The sequence below is a fragment of the Tursiops truncatus genome, chromosome 13, assembly GCF_011762595.2.
Source record: "Tursiops truncatus isolate mTurTru1 chromosome 13, mTurTru1.mat.Y, whole genome shotgun sequence".
Lineage (NCBI taxonomy): Eukaryota > Metazoa > Chordata > Mammalia > Artiodactyla > Delphinidae > Tursiops > Tursiops truncatus.
Window position 1 is genome coordinate 19,762,387 of NC_047046.1, and position 14,654 is coordinate 19,777,040.

Consider the following 14,654-nt stretch of genomic DNA (forward strand, 5'->3'; position numbering starts at 1 on the left):
ATTTCTGTCTTAATAGTTACGTGTTTATCTTAGTCTGCATTACAAAAGTGTATATGCCTAATCTATCAAACCCATAGATTTATGGACATTCTTAGGATAAGGCTGAGTGTAGTAGCAACCTATTGCTACATAACAGATGACGCCCCGCAAAATTAGCAATAAACGTGTACTATCTCACAGTTTCTGTGAGTCAGGAATTCAGGAGTTAATACTAGGCGGTCCTGATTTGGGGCCTGTCATGAGGTTATAGTCAAGATATCAGCTGGGGCTGCAGTCCTCTGATGGCTTGGCTGGAGGTTCCACATCCAAAATGAAAAGAAATCATTATAAAATCCCCCTAGGGAAGAGTTCTTGCAGGTTAAGGGATTTCAGAAGTTGTGTTGCTTACTTCTGGGGGCTTTTTCTTCTATTTTCTCTTTCCTCTGACATTCATAAAAGGAACCCCCAACAACAAGGCCACCTCCCCATCTAAGGATGATGTTTTTGTTTTAAAGAGGTGTCAAGGAACGACTCCTGCTCAGATTTGCCCGAGATCCAGAATGGTTGGAAAACCACTTCTCATACAGAGCTCGTGAGGGGAGCCAGAATCACCTACCAGTGTGACCCCGGCTATGACATCGTGGGGAGCGACACCCTCACCTGCCAGTGGGACCTCAGCTGGAGCAGCGATCCCCCATTTTGTGAGAAAAGTAAGAGTAGTCTTGTTGTTTTCCTCTAGGTCATTGGATGGAAAATCCCTCCCATGGAGTATTTTTTGCGTGGATGCAGAGGAGCTATTCAGTGTAGAATCTGGCCTCTCTTCTGCTCCACCAACACACTGGTGCTGTTCACCAATGTCATTTTGTAGCCCAAGGGCAAGAATCTCAGACCCAGGTGGTTTCAAAAGCCTGGCAGATAATGGAAATAAGTAAAGCAGGCTGGGTGTGAGACATTAGGGAATGGTGTGGACTGTGGTCAGCAGGAATATATGTAGCCTGTGTAAAAACATCATTCAAATTCAAGTCGTTAAAATACCTGCAGAAGCCAAGCAAAACAAATCTAAGTTGGCCCTAGGAGCCCCAGTTCAAAACCCCTATGGTAGGTAGCCAACTTTTTTTTTTTTTAAGGCACGTTTTATTTTCTCAACAGTTCCAAAATGGAAATAGTTTGATCGATGATAATTTTTTAAAAGAAGTAGCTTGAATTTTCTGGCAATGCCTTAGTGAAGGTATCTAGAGAAACAAGAAAACTTCTCCTTGTTTCTAAACCTTCAGTGGTCTTTCTCTTGCATTGACATTGAAGTAGACGCTGGTAGGTAGCTGCCTTTATCCAGACAGCATCCGGCCCAGTCTCTGGGTTCCTTCTGCCTGCTCCCCGAAGTGCTGGCCTGAGTGCAGGCCAAGTGTGTCTAGTGATAGCTGAGTTTCGCGTCTTGAAGAGGGGTAGCGACAGCAAGTGCCTCTAATGGTTCCTACCCTGATGTCTTAGTATCGGGGTGGGGGGAGCTAAATTTGGCCTCTCCCCTCATCCTTTTGCTTCCCACCTCCTACATAAAGCTCTAGTCTGCAACCTTCCTCCTGGGAATCCTTGGATCCTTGGTGATACTTTGGTAGATCTGTTCAGCATGACTTAAATCACCAGTTGCCCAAGAAGAAATATTAAGTGCAGCAGAGAAAGAGGCTGTCAGGGAAGGAGAGCATGGGGGGGCTACATACAATTCCTGTCACAAACATTCCAACATCAAGGAAAATTACAACGGTGGGAAACATGAAAGAACTCGCTGAAGATCCCTAAAACCGGCTACACAGACACATCGATTTGTTCTGCAACAGAATGTGGGGTGTGTGCATGTGTGTGGATTGTGATAGAAAATAAAAAGGGACCGTGAGCTGTGCAATTAGGAGAGATCCGTCACGAGTCCACCAGTGCGATCTGCATCATCGTTATTATTGTTTAAACATTTTTAAAGGCTTGGAGGGGACATAACTAGCTCTCTATGGGGGATCCCCTCCCATGCCTCAATTTTTGCCAAGAAAAGGCCCAGAGTAGAGCAGATAAATGTGTATTGGGCCTGTTGTGTGCCTGCGTGTTTATGCTCCCAGGCTGGGTGCCACGCTCACTCTGCGTTCAAGACACAGACCCACCGAAGCGCTTCTCTTCTAGTGAAATGAGAGCAGAAGAACCTCCCAGAACAATGGGGTCCCACCTAGAAGTCCCTGGATGTTATAGCCACCTTTCACTGGTGAAGCTCCACTCTTGACAGTAAAAGATGTAAATATCCAACTACATCTTAACGTTGTGCCGGTAACAAACGCGGTAATCAAGCGGTGGCAAAATAATGAGGTAGACAGTGAGAACCCCTTATGACCTGCTCTCAGGAGTTTATTCTGTTTTATTCCAATTGCATATGTTTGTATGTGTCTGTTACACACGTACGTAAATGTGTGTGTGTGTATTGTTGAGATATATATGGCTACGCATACAGACATAGCTGCAGAGACAGATACTTTACCATAATAGGCATCAATTGCTAGAAACTGCCTTGCAACAGCTTTTTTCTTCAACTCAGAAATAGACATCTTTTCATATCACACATGTGATCTACTTCATTCCTTTTTATTTTTATTTTTGCAGCACAATGAGAAATAGGTTTTATTTAGTCTTAAGACGTTTCCTTTCTGCATAAATATTAACAATAGTGTATCATGAGTCACAGTGTAAAATTCACATTACCGTTGTCAATTTAAAACCCAGTTTCTCTCTTTTCCATACTTCATTCCTTTTTAATTGGTTTATTATTTTCCTTTTATCTATATTGACTTTTTAACTTAAAAGTAATGGACACTTAGGACTTCCCTGGCCGTCCGGTGGTTAGTACTCCGCGCTTTCACTGCCCTGGGCCCGGGATTCGATCCCTGGTCGGGGAACTAAGATCCCACAAGCGACACGGTGAGACCAAATAAATGAATGAGTGAACGAATGAAAGAATGTAATGGACGCTTGTTTTCCTGTAGTTAAGTACTACAAAGAAAGCAGTGAGAAAGAGCTCTTTGTTCTCATTAGTGGTTGGTCAGGATTTCATGGAATGGTTGCCGCATGATATTTAACTCCTCTTATGTTAAAGGATTGCTTTTTAACCATTACAAATATAATATTATTATGTGCAGTGTGCAGTCTTGTATATGGGTCTTTGGGCCCTGATGCAAACATTTCTTTGGGCAAATTCCTAAAAGTGAAATTAAATTCAAGTCTCTTTTGTCCTGGCCTGTTTTCCAGCCGCATGCAGTGTCTTTCAGACAGGGAAAGAACTAAGTGAGGAAATGTTCTAGATCATTCTGTAGTTCTCGGCAAACCAGTGGTCATCAGGCCCTAACACCCACCTGGTTTGGTTTCATCTCGTGTAGTTATGTACTGCACCGATCCCGGGGAAGTAGACCACTCGACCCGCTTGATTTCGGACCCCGTGCTGCTGGTGGGCACCACCATCCAGTACACCTGCAACACGGGCTTCGTGCTGGAAGGGAGCTCCCTCCTGACCTGCTACAGCCGTGAAACCGGCACGCCCATCTGGACCTCTCGCCTGCCCCACTGTGTTTGTGAGTCCTCGTTATTGGCTTGAGCCTCCGGGATGCATCTGGGGGTTGGCTTCTTCTTATTCCCGGTGGAGGGCTGGGCTGCGAGGAGGCGGTACCCACTCTTGGGAGCGTTTATTATCACTGTCCCCCAACAATAGCTACCAGGGATTGAGGGCATGGCTACTCTAACACTTATGGTAAGTTTATCAGGCACTGTGCTGAGTCCTTTACCAGATTTCCCTCTCTTCTTCCCTGGGTAGCTTCGTGAGGATGGCAGTACTGTCTCCATCTTCCGAAGAGGGTACTAAGGTTCAAAGAGGCAAAATCATTGCCCCAGGTCACACAGCTCGTTAGTTAAGAAGAAGGCCAGAGGCACACCCAGGCCTGCGTGACTCTAAGTGATTAAAATGGAGCCGTCCGAAGGGCAGTAAATAGAGTGATTCAGACTCTCTTTGACCTCCTCTGTGGGGCCATCAAAGCAAACGTTTGGTTAAAAAAACACTTTAGGGGGTTCTCTACCATAAAAACTCAAAAAAAGCCTTCCAAGGTCACTCTGAGAATGGAAGAGTAACTGCATATTCTCACCAGGCAGAGGAGGTGGAGAGCAGGGGTCGTGGGGGGGGGCGGGGTCTCGGCCTCGATGGCACGTGGGAATCATCTAGGATGTTTTAAAACGCCCTGGAGATTCGGATGCAATTGGTCTGGGGTGTAGCGTGAGTTTCAAAAGCTCCCCGAGGTTTCTGACGTGCTGACAGGGATCGGACCCATTGCTTAAGAAAAGCTTGAGGCTCTGCAGAAGGAACAAAGCCTCACACGATACCTGGGGTTTAGAGATGTCAGCTGCACTGCTGTTTTATGAGTGTGTTTTGAAGAGATCCATTAAGGGCACAGACAGCCCAAGCTCCCAGAGCTACACTGAGGTCTCGACAGTGCTGGGGAATCAGACTTTAAACAACAACAAAAGAATAGATGTTTATTGTATGTTTATGTTCATTGTAAACTACATCTTATGTGATGAACAGAGTGTAACTTAAGGACGTGGCTCTCTCTTGAAGTAGCTGTGTTTTGTCACTTCTCACAAGTATCAAAACAGGCTTTGTGGAGTTTTTTCATGGCCACAAACAAGCAGCCCTGCCATTTAGATGGATACAAGCATTCACGGTTTGGAAGACAAGTGGAAAGCAAGAAAATCCTTGTCCTTTTCCATTGGATAAACAGATACAGGCAGACCTCAGAGATACTGTGGGTTCAGTTCCAGACCAACACAATAAAAGAAAATATTGCAATAAAGCAAAATTTTGGGTTTCCCAGTGTATATAAAAGTTACGTTTAGCCTATACTGTAATCTATTAAGTGTTCTATAGCATTACGCCTAAAAAAAAAAAAAAGTATGTACCTTAATTTTAAAAGACTTTATTGCAAAAAAAAATGCTAACCCTCATCTGACCACGCAGGGTTGCCACAAACCTTCAATGTGTAAAAAAAAACCCACACACAGTATCTGTGAAGCGCAGTAAAGCAACGTGCAATAGAACAAGGTGTGCCTGTACTTACTGAGCACTTATTGTATGCCAGGCACCGTTCTGAGCAGTCACATGCATTCATTCACATTCACATAATTAATTAATAACAGAGATGTTTGTTGCTTCTGATAAAGAACAGAGCATGGTCAAATTCAGACTCTGGGGAGACCTTCCTCTCTTTCTATTCATGAGGCAGCCAAGGCCAGGGTCCCCTGTGGTAGTCCGTGAATTCAGCTTTCTCAGCCCACAAAAGGCATTTATCACACAGACCCAAATAAATGAAAAATGTAAGTGCACGTCATCTACTTCATAGATTTTCCTTAATTGACATCTGATTCTTTTATTAGAGGAAGATTTATGTTTCTGGGTTCCCATTTTCTCTTCTCAAAAAGGGGGAAGGCGTGGTAAGAACACAACATGAAATGAACCCTTTTAGCAAATCTTTAAGGGTATAATAGAGTATCGTTAACTCGAAGGCATGGTGTTGTACAGCAGATCTTTAGAAGTTACTTACCTTGCATAATGGGAACTTACGCCTGTTGATAAGCAATTTCCCCATTTCCCCTTCCTCCAGCCCCAGGCAGCCACTATTTCACTCTCTGGTTCTATGAATTTGACCTTTTTTTAAAAGATTTTTTTATTGAAGCATAGTTGATTTCCAATGTTGAGTTAATTACTGCTCTACAGCAAAGTGATTCAGTTATACATATATATACAGTCTTTTTTTTTATACTCTTTTCCATTATGGTTTCTCATAGGCTATTGAACATGGTTCTCTGTGCCATCCAGTAGGACCTTGCTGCTTATCCACTCCATATATAAAAGCCTACATCTGCTGACCCCAGCCTCCCACCCCATCCCTCCCACAGCCCCCTTGACAACCACCAGTCTGTTCTCTATGTCCATGAGTCTGTTTCTGTTTCCCAGAGAGGTTCATTTGTGTCATATTTTAGATTCCACGTATACATGATATCATATGGTATTTGTCTTTCTCTTTCTGACTTACTTCACTTTGCATGATAATGTCTAGTTGCATCTATGTTGGCCCAAATGGCATTATTTTATTCTGTTTTATGGCTGAGTAGTATTCCGTTGTATATATGTACCACATCTTCTTTATCCATTCATCTGTCCATGGACATTTAGGTTGTTTCCATGTCTTGGTTGTTGTGAATAGTGCTGCTATGAACATAAGGGCGCATATATCTTTTTGTATTATAGTTTTGTCCAGATATATGCCCAGGAGTGGCATTGCTGGATCATATAGTAAGAATTTGACTATTTTTTAAAATAAATTTCCAGTTTTTAAAAAATATTTATTTAGGCTGCGCTGGTTCTTAGTTGTGGCACACAGGATCTTTGTTGCAGCATGTGGGCTCTTAGTTGTTTCATGTGGGCTCTTAGTTGCGGCATACAGACTTCTTAGTTGTGGCACGTGAACTCTTAGTTGTGGCATGCAGACTCTTAGTTGCGGCCTGTGGACTTCTTAATTGCGGCATGTGGATTCTTAGTTGAGGCATGCGGACTCTTAGTTGTGGCATGCATGTGGGATCTCGTTCCCTGACCAGGGATTGAACCCAGGCCCCGGCATTGGGAGCGTGGAGTCTTACCCACTGGACCACCAGGGAAGTCCCTGAATTTGACTATTTTAGATGCATCCTATGAGTAGAACCAGACAGTATTTGTCCTTTTGTGACTGGCTTATTTCACTCAGCATAATGTCCTCAAGGTCCATCCATGTTGTCACGTATGGCAGAATTTCCTTCTTTTTCAAAGCTGAACGATATTCCACTGTATGTATATACCACGTTTGCTGTATCCATTCATCCATCAGTGATGTTTGTTTCCGCATCTTGGCTAGTGGAAGTAGTGCTGCAATGAACACAGCGGTGCTAAAATCTCTGTAAGATCCTGATTTCACTTATTTTGGGTAAATACCCAGAAGAGGGATTGCTGGATCATAATGCTTGTTCTATCTTTAATTGTTTGAGGAACCTTCACACAGTTTTCCATAGCGGCTGCACCATTTTGCATTCCCACCAAGGGTTCCCCTTCTTCATGCCCTCACTAACTCTTGCTGTCTTTTGTTTCTTTGATAATAGCCATCCTACCATGTGTGAGGTGATATCTTATTGTAGTTTTGATTAGCATTTCCCCGATGACCATAACGTTGAGCATCTTTCGTGTACATGTTGGCCATTTGTATCTTCTTTGGAGAAATGTCTATTCATGTTCTTTGCCCTTTATTTTTTTTTTGCTGTACGTGGGCCTCTCACTGTTGTGGCCTCTCCCGCACGGACCAGGGCACGAACCCGTGTCCCCTGCATCTGCAGGTGGACTTTCAACCACCGTGCCACCAGGGAAGCCCCCTTTGCCCATTTTTTAATTGGGTTATTTGTTTGTCGACTATTGAGTTGTAGGAGTTCCTTACGTATTTTGGAAATTAACCCCTTATCAGATACATGGTTTGCAAATATGTTCTCTCATTCAGTACACTGAAGATTTTTCTGATTGTTTTCTTTGAAATTGGACCCTTATCTGACACCATACACAAAAATCAACTCAAAATGGTTAAAGACTTAAATGTAAGACCTGAAACTGTAAAAATTCTAGAAGAAAACATAGGGGAAAAGCTCCCTGACATTGGTCTTGGCAATGATTTCACGGATATGACACCAAAGGCACAGGCAACAAAAGCAAATATAGACAAGTGGGAATTCATCACAATAAAAAGCTCCGCACAGGGCTTCCCTGGTGGCGCAGTGGTTGGGAGTCCGCCTGCCGATGCAGGGGACACGGGTTCGTGCCCTGGTCCGGGAAGATCCCACATGCCGTGGGGCAGCCGGGCCCGTGAGCCATGGCCGCTGAGCCTGTGCGTCTGGAGCTTGTGCTCCACAACGGGAGAGGCCACAACAGTGAGAGGCCCGCGTACCTCACACACACACACACACACACACACAAAAGCTCTGCACAGAAAAGGAGAGACTTTATTATTCTGTTTGCACAAGTAACAGGGAATCTTGGACCACACAACCCTGTGTTCCCATCTGCCTTATTCCTAGAATTTCAGAGCTGAAGGGAATCTGGGAGATAAAATGCAATTGAGGATAACCTTGAGATAAAACACAGCTGCCCTCATTTTACAGATAATAAAAATAGTTGTTATCTATCGACTGTGTAAGACATTTTGCTAAGCATGTTATATGTATTTGTGAACATATATGTATATATGTGTACAGTATGTGTGTATATACACGCACGTATACATTAAGGAAACTAAAGCTCAGAAGAAAATACAGATAACAGTAGTTATCATGTGTAAAATACATCGCTAACTAAATTATATATATATGTATTTTTGTGAATGTATATATGTGCTCACACACATATATAAATGCGTGTGTGGAGGGGGGTATGTAAAGGAAATTGATTCTCAAAGGGAAGTATGACTAAGGTCACAAAACTTCTTTGTGGGCAGAGCTAGGATTCAGATTTAGGGCTCTGATCTCCAAGGCCAGCATCCCTTCCACCAGCCTGGCACCGCCATCATTTCACCATGGGTGGCAGGGCGCAAACTCATACAGGGCTGTCCCAGTGGAATTGTAGTCTATGGTCCTAACCCCTTAGCCACCACCACATCCCTTCCCAGTCCCCAGACCTATGGGCTAAGTTCTGACACTGACTGGTTGGTTCCTGTTTGGGGCTTAATTGTGTCCCCCCAAAAAACAATGTCGAAGTCCTAACCCCCAGTGCCTGTAACCATGAGGTTTGGGGAAATAGGGTCTTTGCAGATATAATCAAGTTAAGATGAGGTCATACCAGATTACGGTGGGCGTTAATCCAGTGACTGGTGTCCTCACAAGAAGAGGGAAATTTGGACTCACATGGAGACACAGACATAGGGAGAGCATCGTGTGATGAGAGAGGCAGTGACGGGAGTGTTGTACCTGCAAATCAAGGATGCCAAGAATTGCCAGAGACCACCAGAAGCTAGGGAGAGGCAGGGAAGCATCCTCCTTCCGGAGGTTTCAGAGGGAGCAGGGCCCTGCTGCCTCCTTGAATTCAGGCTTCTAGCCTCCAGAGCTATGAGACAAGGAATGACTGTTGTCCTGCGACCCCTGTTTGTGGCACTTTGTTACAGCAGCCCAGGAAGCAAATACAACTCCCATTTCCCCTTTAAAATACTGAAAGGTGGAAATATTTTTTAAAAGAAAGAAAAGGCACCTCACTAATGAGGCACAGCCTCCAAAGACCCTCTGGGCTGCAGCACCTGCTGGGTTTCCGAGAAGCAGCCCCAGTCCCTCCGGGGCCGCCGCCTTTCCCCAAGATCTGCAGAGCTCTGGTGAGAAGGTGTCCCTGACACCCATGCTAATGAGTTCACGAGTCAAGCTGGGTGTCAGGAGACACGCCATCCTCCTCCCACATGCCAGGAGAACCCAGCATGGGGTTCCAGCATTGATCCAGGCAGATGAGGCCGACGGGAGATGACACACGAGGCAGGAGGACAGTCAGATTCTAGCAGCGAGGTGCCCAGACTGAGGGGGCGGTTGTATCTGGGTTCCGAGAGTATTTTTTGTTTGTTTGTTTGTTTTCGTTTTTGTTTTGTTTTGTTTTGTGGTACGCGGGCCTCTCACTGTTGTGGCCTCTCCCGTTGCGGAGCACAGGCTCTGTACGCGCAGGCTCAGCGGCCATGGCTCACGGGCCCAGCCGCTCCGTGGCATGTGGGATCTTCCCAGACCGGGGCACGAACCCGTGTCCCCTGCATCGGCAGGTAGACTCTCAACTGCGCCAGCAGGGAAGCCCCTGAGAGTATTTTTAGAAAGGTTATTGGACATAAAACAGCTTTATTTATTTATTTTTTAAAATTTATTTAGTTAGTTAGTTTTGGCTGCGTTGGGTCTTTGTTGCTGCATGCAGGCTTTCTCTAGTTGTGGCGAGCAGGGGCTACTCTTTGTTGCGGTGCGTGGGCTTCTCATTGCAGTGGCTTCTCTTGTTGCGGAGCACGGGCTCTAGCCAAGTGGGCTTCAGTAGTTGTGACACGCGGTCTCAGTAGTTGTGGCTAGTGGGCTCTAGAGCGCAGGCTCAGTAGTTGTGGCACATGGCTTAGTTGCTCCGTGGCATGTGGGATCTTCCCGGACCAGGGCTCGAACCCGTGTCCCCTGCATTGGCAGGCAGATTCTTAACCACGGTGCCACCAGGGAAGTCCAATAAAACAGCTTTAAAATGTTTCTTCTGCTGAACCAAGGAAACAGCACTGATTTGATGAGCACCTTGGCTGTGCGCAGCCCTTCCCCAACATTCACACGTTTAACCCTCACAAAACTGCATGAATGGTTTGCGTGTCCACTTAAAAGCAGGCAGAGAAGGCCCAGAGAGGATTAGAAGCTTTCCTGAGGTCACACAGCAGGGAAGGGGAAAACCCAGAATTCCAGCTAAAGCCTGCCTAACCCCCAAAGTGTCTTCTTCCTACCTCGTACTCTGCAGCCCTGGTTCCCGGGTGAAGCTCTGGGGCTCTACTGTTGACCAAGACTTTCCACCAACAAGCAAATCGTATAAGCTCTGGACATCTGCAGCCTCTGTTCACAGTCACTTGCCAGCGCCATCGTTCAGTCCAGCTGGGACTCAAAGCCATGTCTTTGCACTCCTGGTCCGTTTACCCCAGGCCACTTCAAGAACAGACAGGTCAGGCGTAGGTAGAGGGAAGAGTCTGAAATTTGCTGTCAGACCCACCTCCAGCTCTGCTGTGTGACCTTGGACCAGTAGCTTGCCCTCTCTGGACCTAGGGCCCCCATCTATGAAAACGGATTACTACTTCCTACCACGCAGGTTTGTTGGATGTAATTCGGTCATTTAACAAGTCCTCTTATCTGCAGGTGCGTGCTAGGACAGAGGTTCCCAAACTTGCTCAACTCACAGTATCTTTGGAGTGTCAGGATTGTTTCGTAGATTTCCTAGGCCAGAATACCTAACAATTCTATTTATTAAGCAGTTAGGTCCAAACCACTTAATAAGCAGCTGTATCCTGACAACTTAGGAGCTGCTTGAAAAAGTAATGCACATAAATTGAGAGAAAAGATTGTAAAATTTTTATTTCGTTCTTAAGTAATACTTATTTACAATTACAATTTACAATAATAATCCAACTACTGCTGTGGGAGTGTGTGTGCCTCCTGGGCTCTGCCACACTTCTCAAACTCTTAGCATCAGACTGGACTCTGCCACCTGCATCTCCTGTTCCACACTGATTTTGTCACAGTTCTTGCTTTTTAGCACAGCAACCACAGAAAACCTAGCTTTGCAAAGATGGGGCATCATCAAAAAGAATGCAGCTCCATTGTGAAGCAGTTATACTCCAATAAAGATGGTAAAAAAAAGTAAATAAACTACAATCTATATGCACCCAAAAAAAAAAAGAATGTAGCTCAATCTGATGTTAAAACTGAACTTTCTCAAGCTAGGAGTTCACATGAGGCTGGAAGATGTCACTGTGTCTCCTCAACATTTTTTAAAAATCTCACAGCACCCCTGTGAGTTCATGGTGGCACCCGGGGGCATCATGGTGTATAGTTTGGGAACAATGGTGTTAGGTCCTGAAAATATGGCAAAAATGCAGCAGTATGTAAACAGACACAGTCTGCATTGTCAGGGATCCTGGGGTATATTGAAGATGGGGGAGGAGAAACAAGTCTATGAAAGAAATAACAATGGATCCACAGTATCACCTCCTCCAGAAGGGCCTCCCTGACTGCCTAGGCTAGGTCATGTTTCTCTCATCTGCACTCCCATGGCTCCTATAGCTACACAGCACTTGCTGCAGCTTATCGAAATGATCTGTTTATATGTTCAGAGACTCAAACACATACCTTGCTTGCTAGGAATGTATCCAATTGGTTCTTGTATCCCTTGGGCCCAGCAGGCTCAAAAAATGACAGTATTTGTTACTATTACTGTCATCGTCCTTGTTAGCAGTACTAATGCAGGCTTTATTGGGTTTCGTGGCTTTGTTGCAGCTTCCTTTCTTTGGTGGCGGCATGATAGATGGCTGCTGGGGGTCCCATCCAGAAGACATAAACCACAGCATGAAAAGTAATGAGACTCTGACAAAGACAGCGAGGGTTTTATGGGTGGCTCTCCAGAGAGGCATGTACGGATTCCCCAGGAGGCCCTGGCCCTTCACAGCCCTGCCCCCAGAACACCACAAATACGAGATGTGGAGATTTCCTGACCTGGATAGAACCCACATGGCCAGACGGTGGCCACAGTAAATGTTTCCATTGATGAGTCATCCCCAGCAGCCTCACCTCGGCCAGCATGCCAGGCTCCAGCTGGGTGCCCTTCTTCATTTAAAAATTCCTGTCTCTGAGGAAGCAATAGCTCAGAGCAATTCACGATAGCCCAGGGAATTTGGGCAGGAGAAGGGCCCTTCATTATAGCAGAACCGTTAAGTGCACAGGACTTCAAATCCAGCAGGTCAGGTTTGCATCTCAGCCCTGCCACTTGCCAGCTGCGTGACTTTGAACAAGCCAAAGCCGGTGTCCTCATCAGAAAGAATGATCATGCCAACCATCAATATAGACGCTCATACAGTGTGTCTGGTATATAATAAGTGCTCAGTTAACATTGGTTGCTAATTACCACTCAGTTTCACTGCTCCGCTACTGTAGAGTATATTACAAATCATTTAGAGCAATAACCAAGAAACCTGATTTTGAGCGTTTCACACAGATGTGCTCTAAAAATGTACATTTTTTCCTATACTTAAAGAGAGGGGGGAAATGGGAGGAAGATAAAAATGAGGGTAGGTTTGTGATTATGCCTATAAGACCATCAGTCCGAGTCACTTGAATTCCTGGGAGAGAACAGGTTGAAATCACACGGATTGCCGTCAGAATTGTTTAAACCTTAGACACGTGATTCTCAACCAGGGGTGAATCTGCTCCCCAGGGGACAATTGTCAAAAGCAATTTCTAGAGACATCTTTGGTTGTCACAACAGGGGAAGAGGAGTGCTACTGGCATCTAGTGGGCAGAGGCCAGGGATGCTGCCCAACATCCTACAGGGCACAGGACAGCCCCACCACAAAGAATTACCCAGCCCCAAATGCCAACAGCATCTAAGTTGAGAAAACAATCTTATTTCGAAGTGTGGGTACCTCCTCGGTGTAGGAATGTCATCGACCAGCCACCAGCCACATCTCAGCTTAAGAGTGGGGTCTTGGTCCAATCCGTATACGTAGCAGGCAGGAAAAAGTGAAGTCCAGAGACATGAATTGATTCACCCAAGGTAACACAGTGGATCCCGGCCTCCAGTTTCAAATTCAAGTCACTTCCTCATCACTTTCCTGCCATCTTCTGGGAGCTGAAGATAAATACAGATGCCTTCAAAGACAGCTGGTTTCTGCCAGAGGTGGAATTCCATGTGGAATTCTTTTCAGACTCTTACTGATGGTTGGGTCAAAATTGAATTGGATTGACTTTGGAGGCAAAGACTCAAATCATGACTCAGCCAGTTCCTTCTTGTGGGACCTTTCACAAGAGACCTTCCCCTGAGCCTCAGTTTCATCATCTGTAAAATGGCTGTATGGTGCGGTGATTAACAGTGGACTCGGACCACTTGGATTTGAATCCTATCTCTCCCACTAACTAGCTTGACAGGTTACCCAGCGAGATACCCAACAGTTCTGTGCTTCATCTGCACCGATATAAAATGGGGAGAGTCATAACAATGTCTGTGCCTTGGGGTTGTTGTAATAATTAACTGAGTTTATAGGTACAAAAACTCCAGATAGTGCCTGGCTCATAGGATGCTCTCAGTAAACTTCAGCTATTCTGGTCAGTACTGTTACCATCTTTAAAGATCTAGGGGAGGATTAGAAATAATATTTGCAAATCATCTGGTACAGAATGGGTATTTGAATATTTTGGAAATCAGTGGATTAAATTATTAATTTCTTAACCATGTCAAGACACCAGAGCTGCAGTTCTGAGCCCTAAACCCTTCAGCCCTAAAGTTCTGGCTGGACTTTAAGAGTCTATTTCTGTTTTGTAAATCAGTTCATTTGTACCGTTTTTTTAGATTCCACATATAAGTGATAACATATGGTATTTTTCTTTCTCTGTCTGACTGACTTCACTTTGTATGGTCATTTCTAGGTCCATCCATGTTGCTGCAAATAGCATTATCTCATTCTTTTTTATGGCTGAGTAATATTCCATGGTGTGTGTGTGTGTGTGTGTGTGTGTGTGTGTGTGTGTATTCCACATGTTTATCCATTCATCTGTTGATAGACATTTAGGTTGCTTACATGTCTTGGCTATTGTAAATGGTTCTGCATGTATCTTTTTGAATTAGAATTTTCTCCGGGTATATATGCTCAGGGAGTGGGATTGCTGGATCATATGGTAACTCTATTCTTAGTTTTTTAAGGAACCTCCGTACTGTTTTCCATAGTGGCTGCACTAATTTACATTCCCACCAACAGTGTAGGAGGGTTCCCTTTTCTCCACACTCTCCAGCATTTGTTATTTGTAGACTTATTTTTTTATTATTATTTTTTTTTGTGGTACTCGGACCTCTC

The 14,654-nt window shown here is 44.8% G+C and overlaps 1 protein-coding gene across 5 annotated transcripts in view; it reads left to right on the forward strand.

The window, feature by feature from the left end:
- SEZ6L (seizure related 6 homolog like) overlaps positions 1–14,654 on the forward strand; it is a 199,751-nt gene that overhangs the window by 167,788 nt on the left and 17,309 nt on the right. For 4 of the 5 annotated variants that reach the window (XM_033837912.2, XM_073790260.1, XM_073790261.1 and 1 more), the window contains exons 11-12: positions 495–689; positions 3,384–3,575. In XM_033837912.2, coding sequence (XP_033693803.1) covers positions 495–689; positions 3,384–3,575 — 387 coding nt within the window. The remainder of the gene's footprint in view (positions 1–494; positions 690–3,383; positions 3,576–14,654) is intronic. The other variant, XM_073790263.1, reaches the window with a different exon arrangement.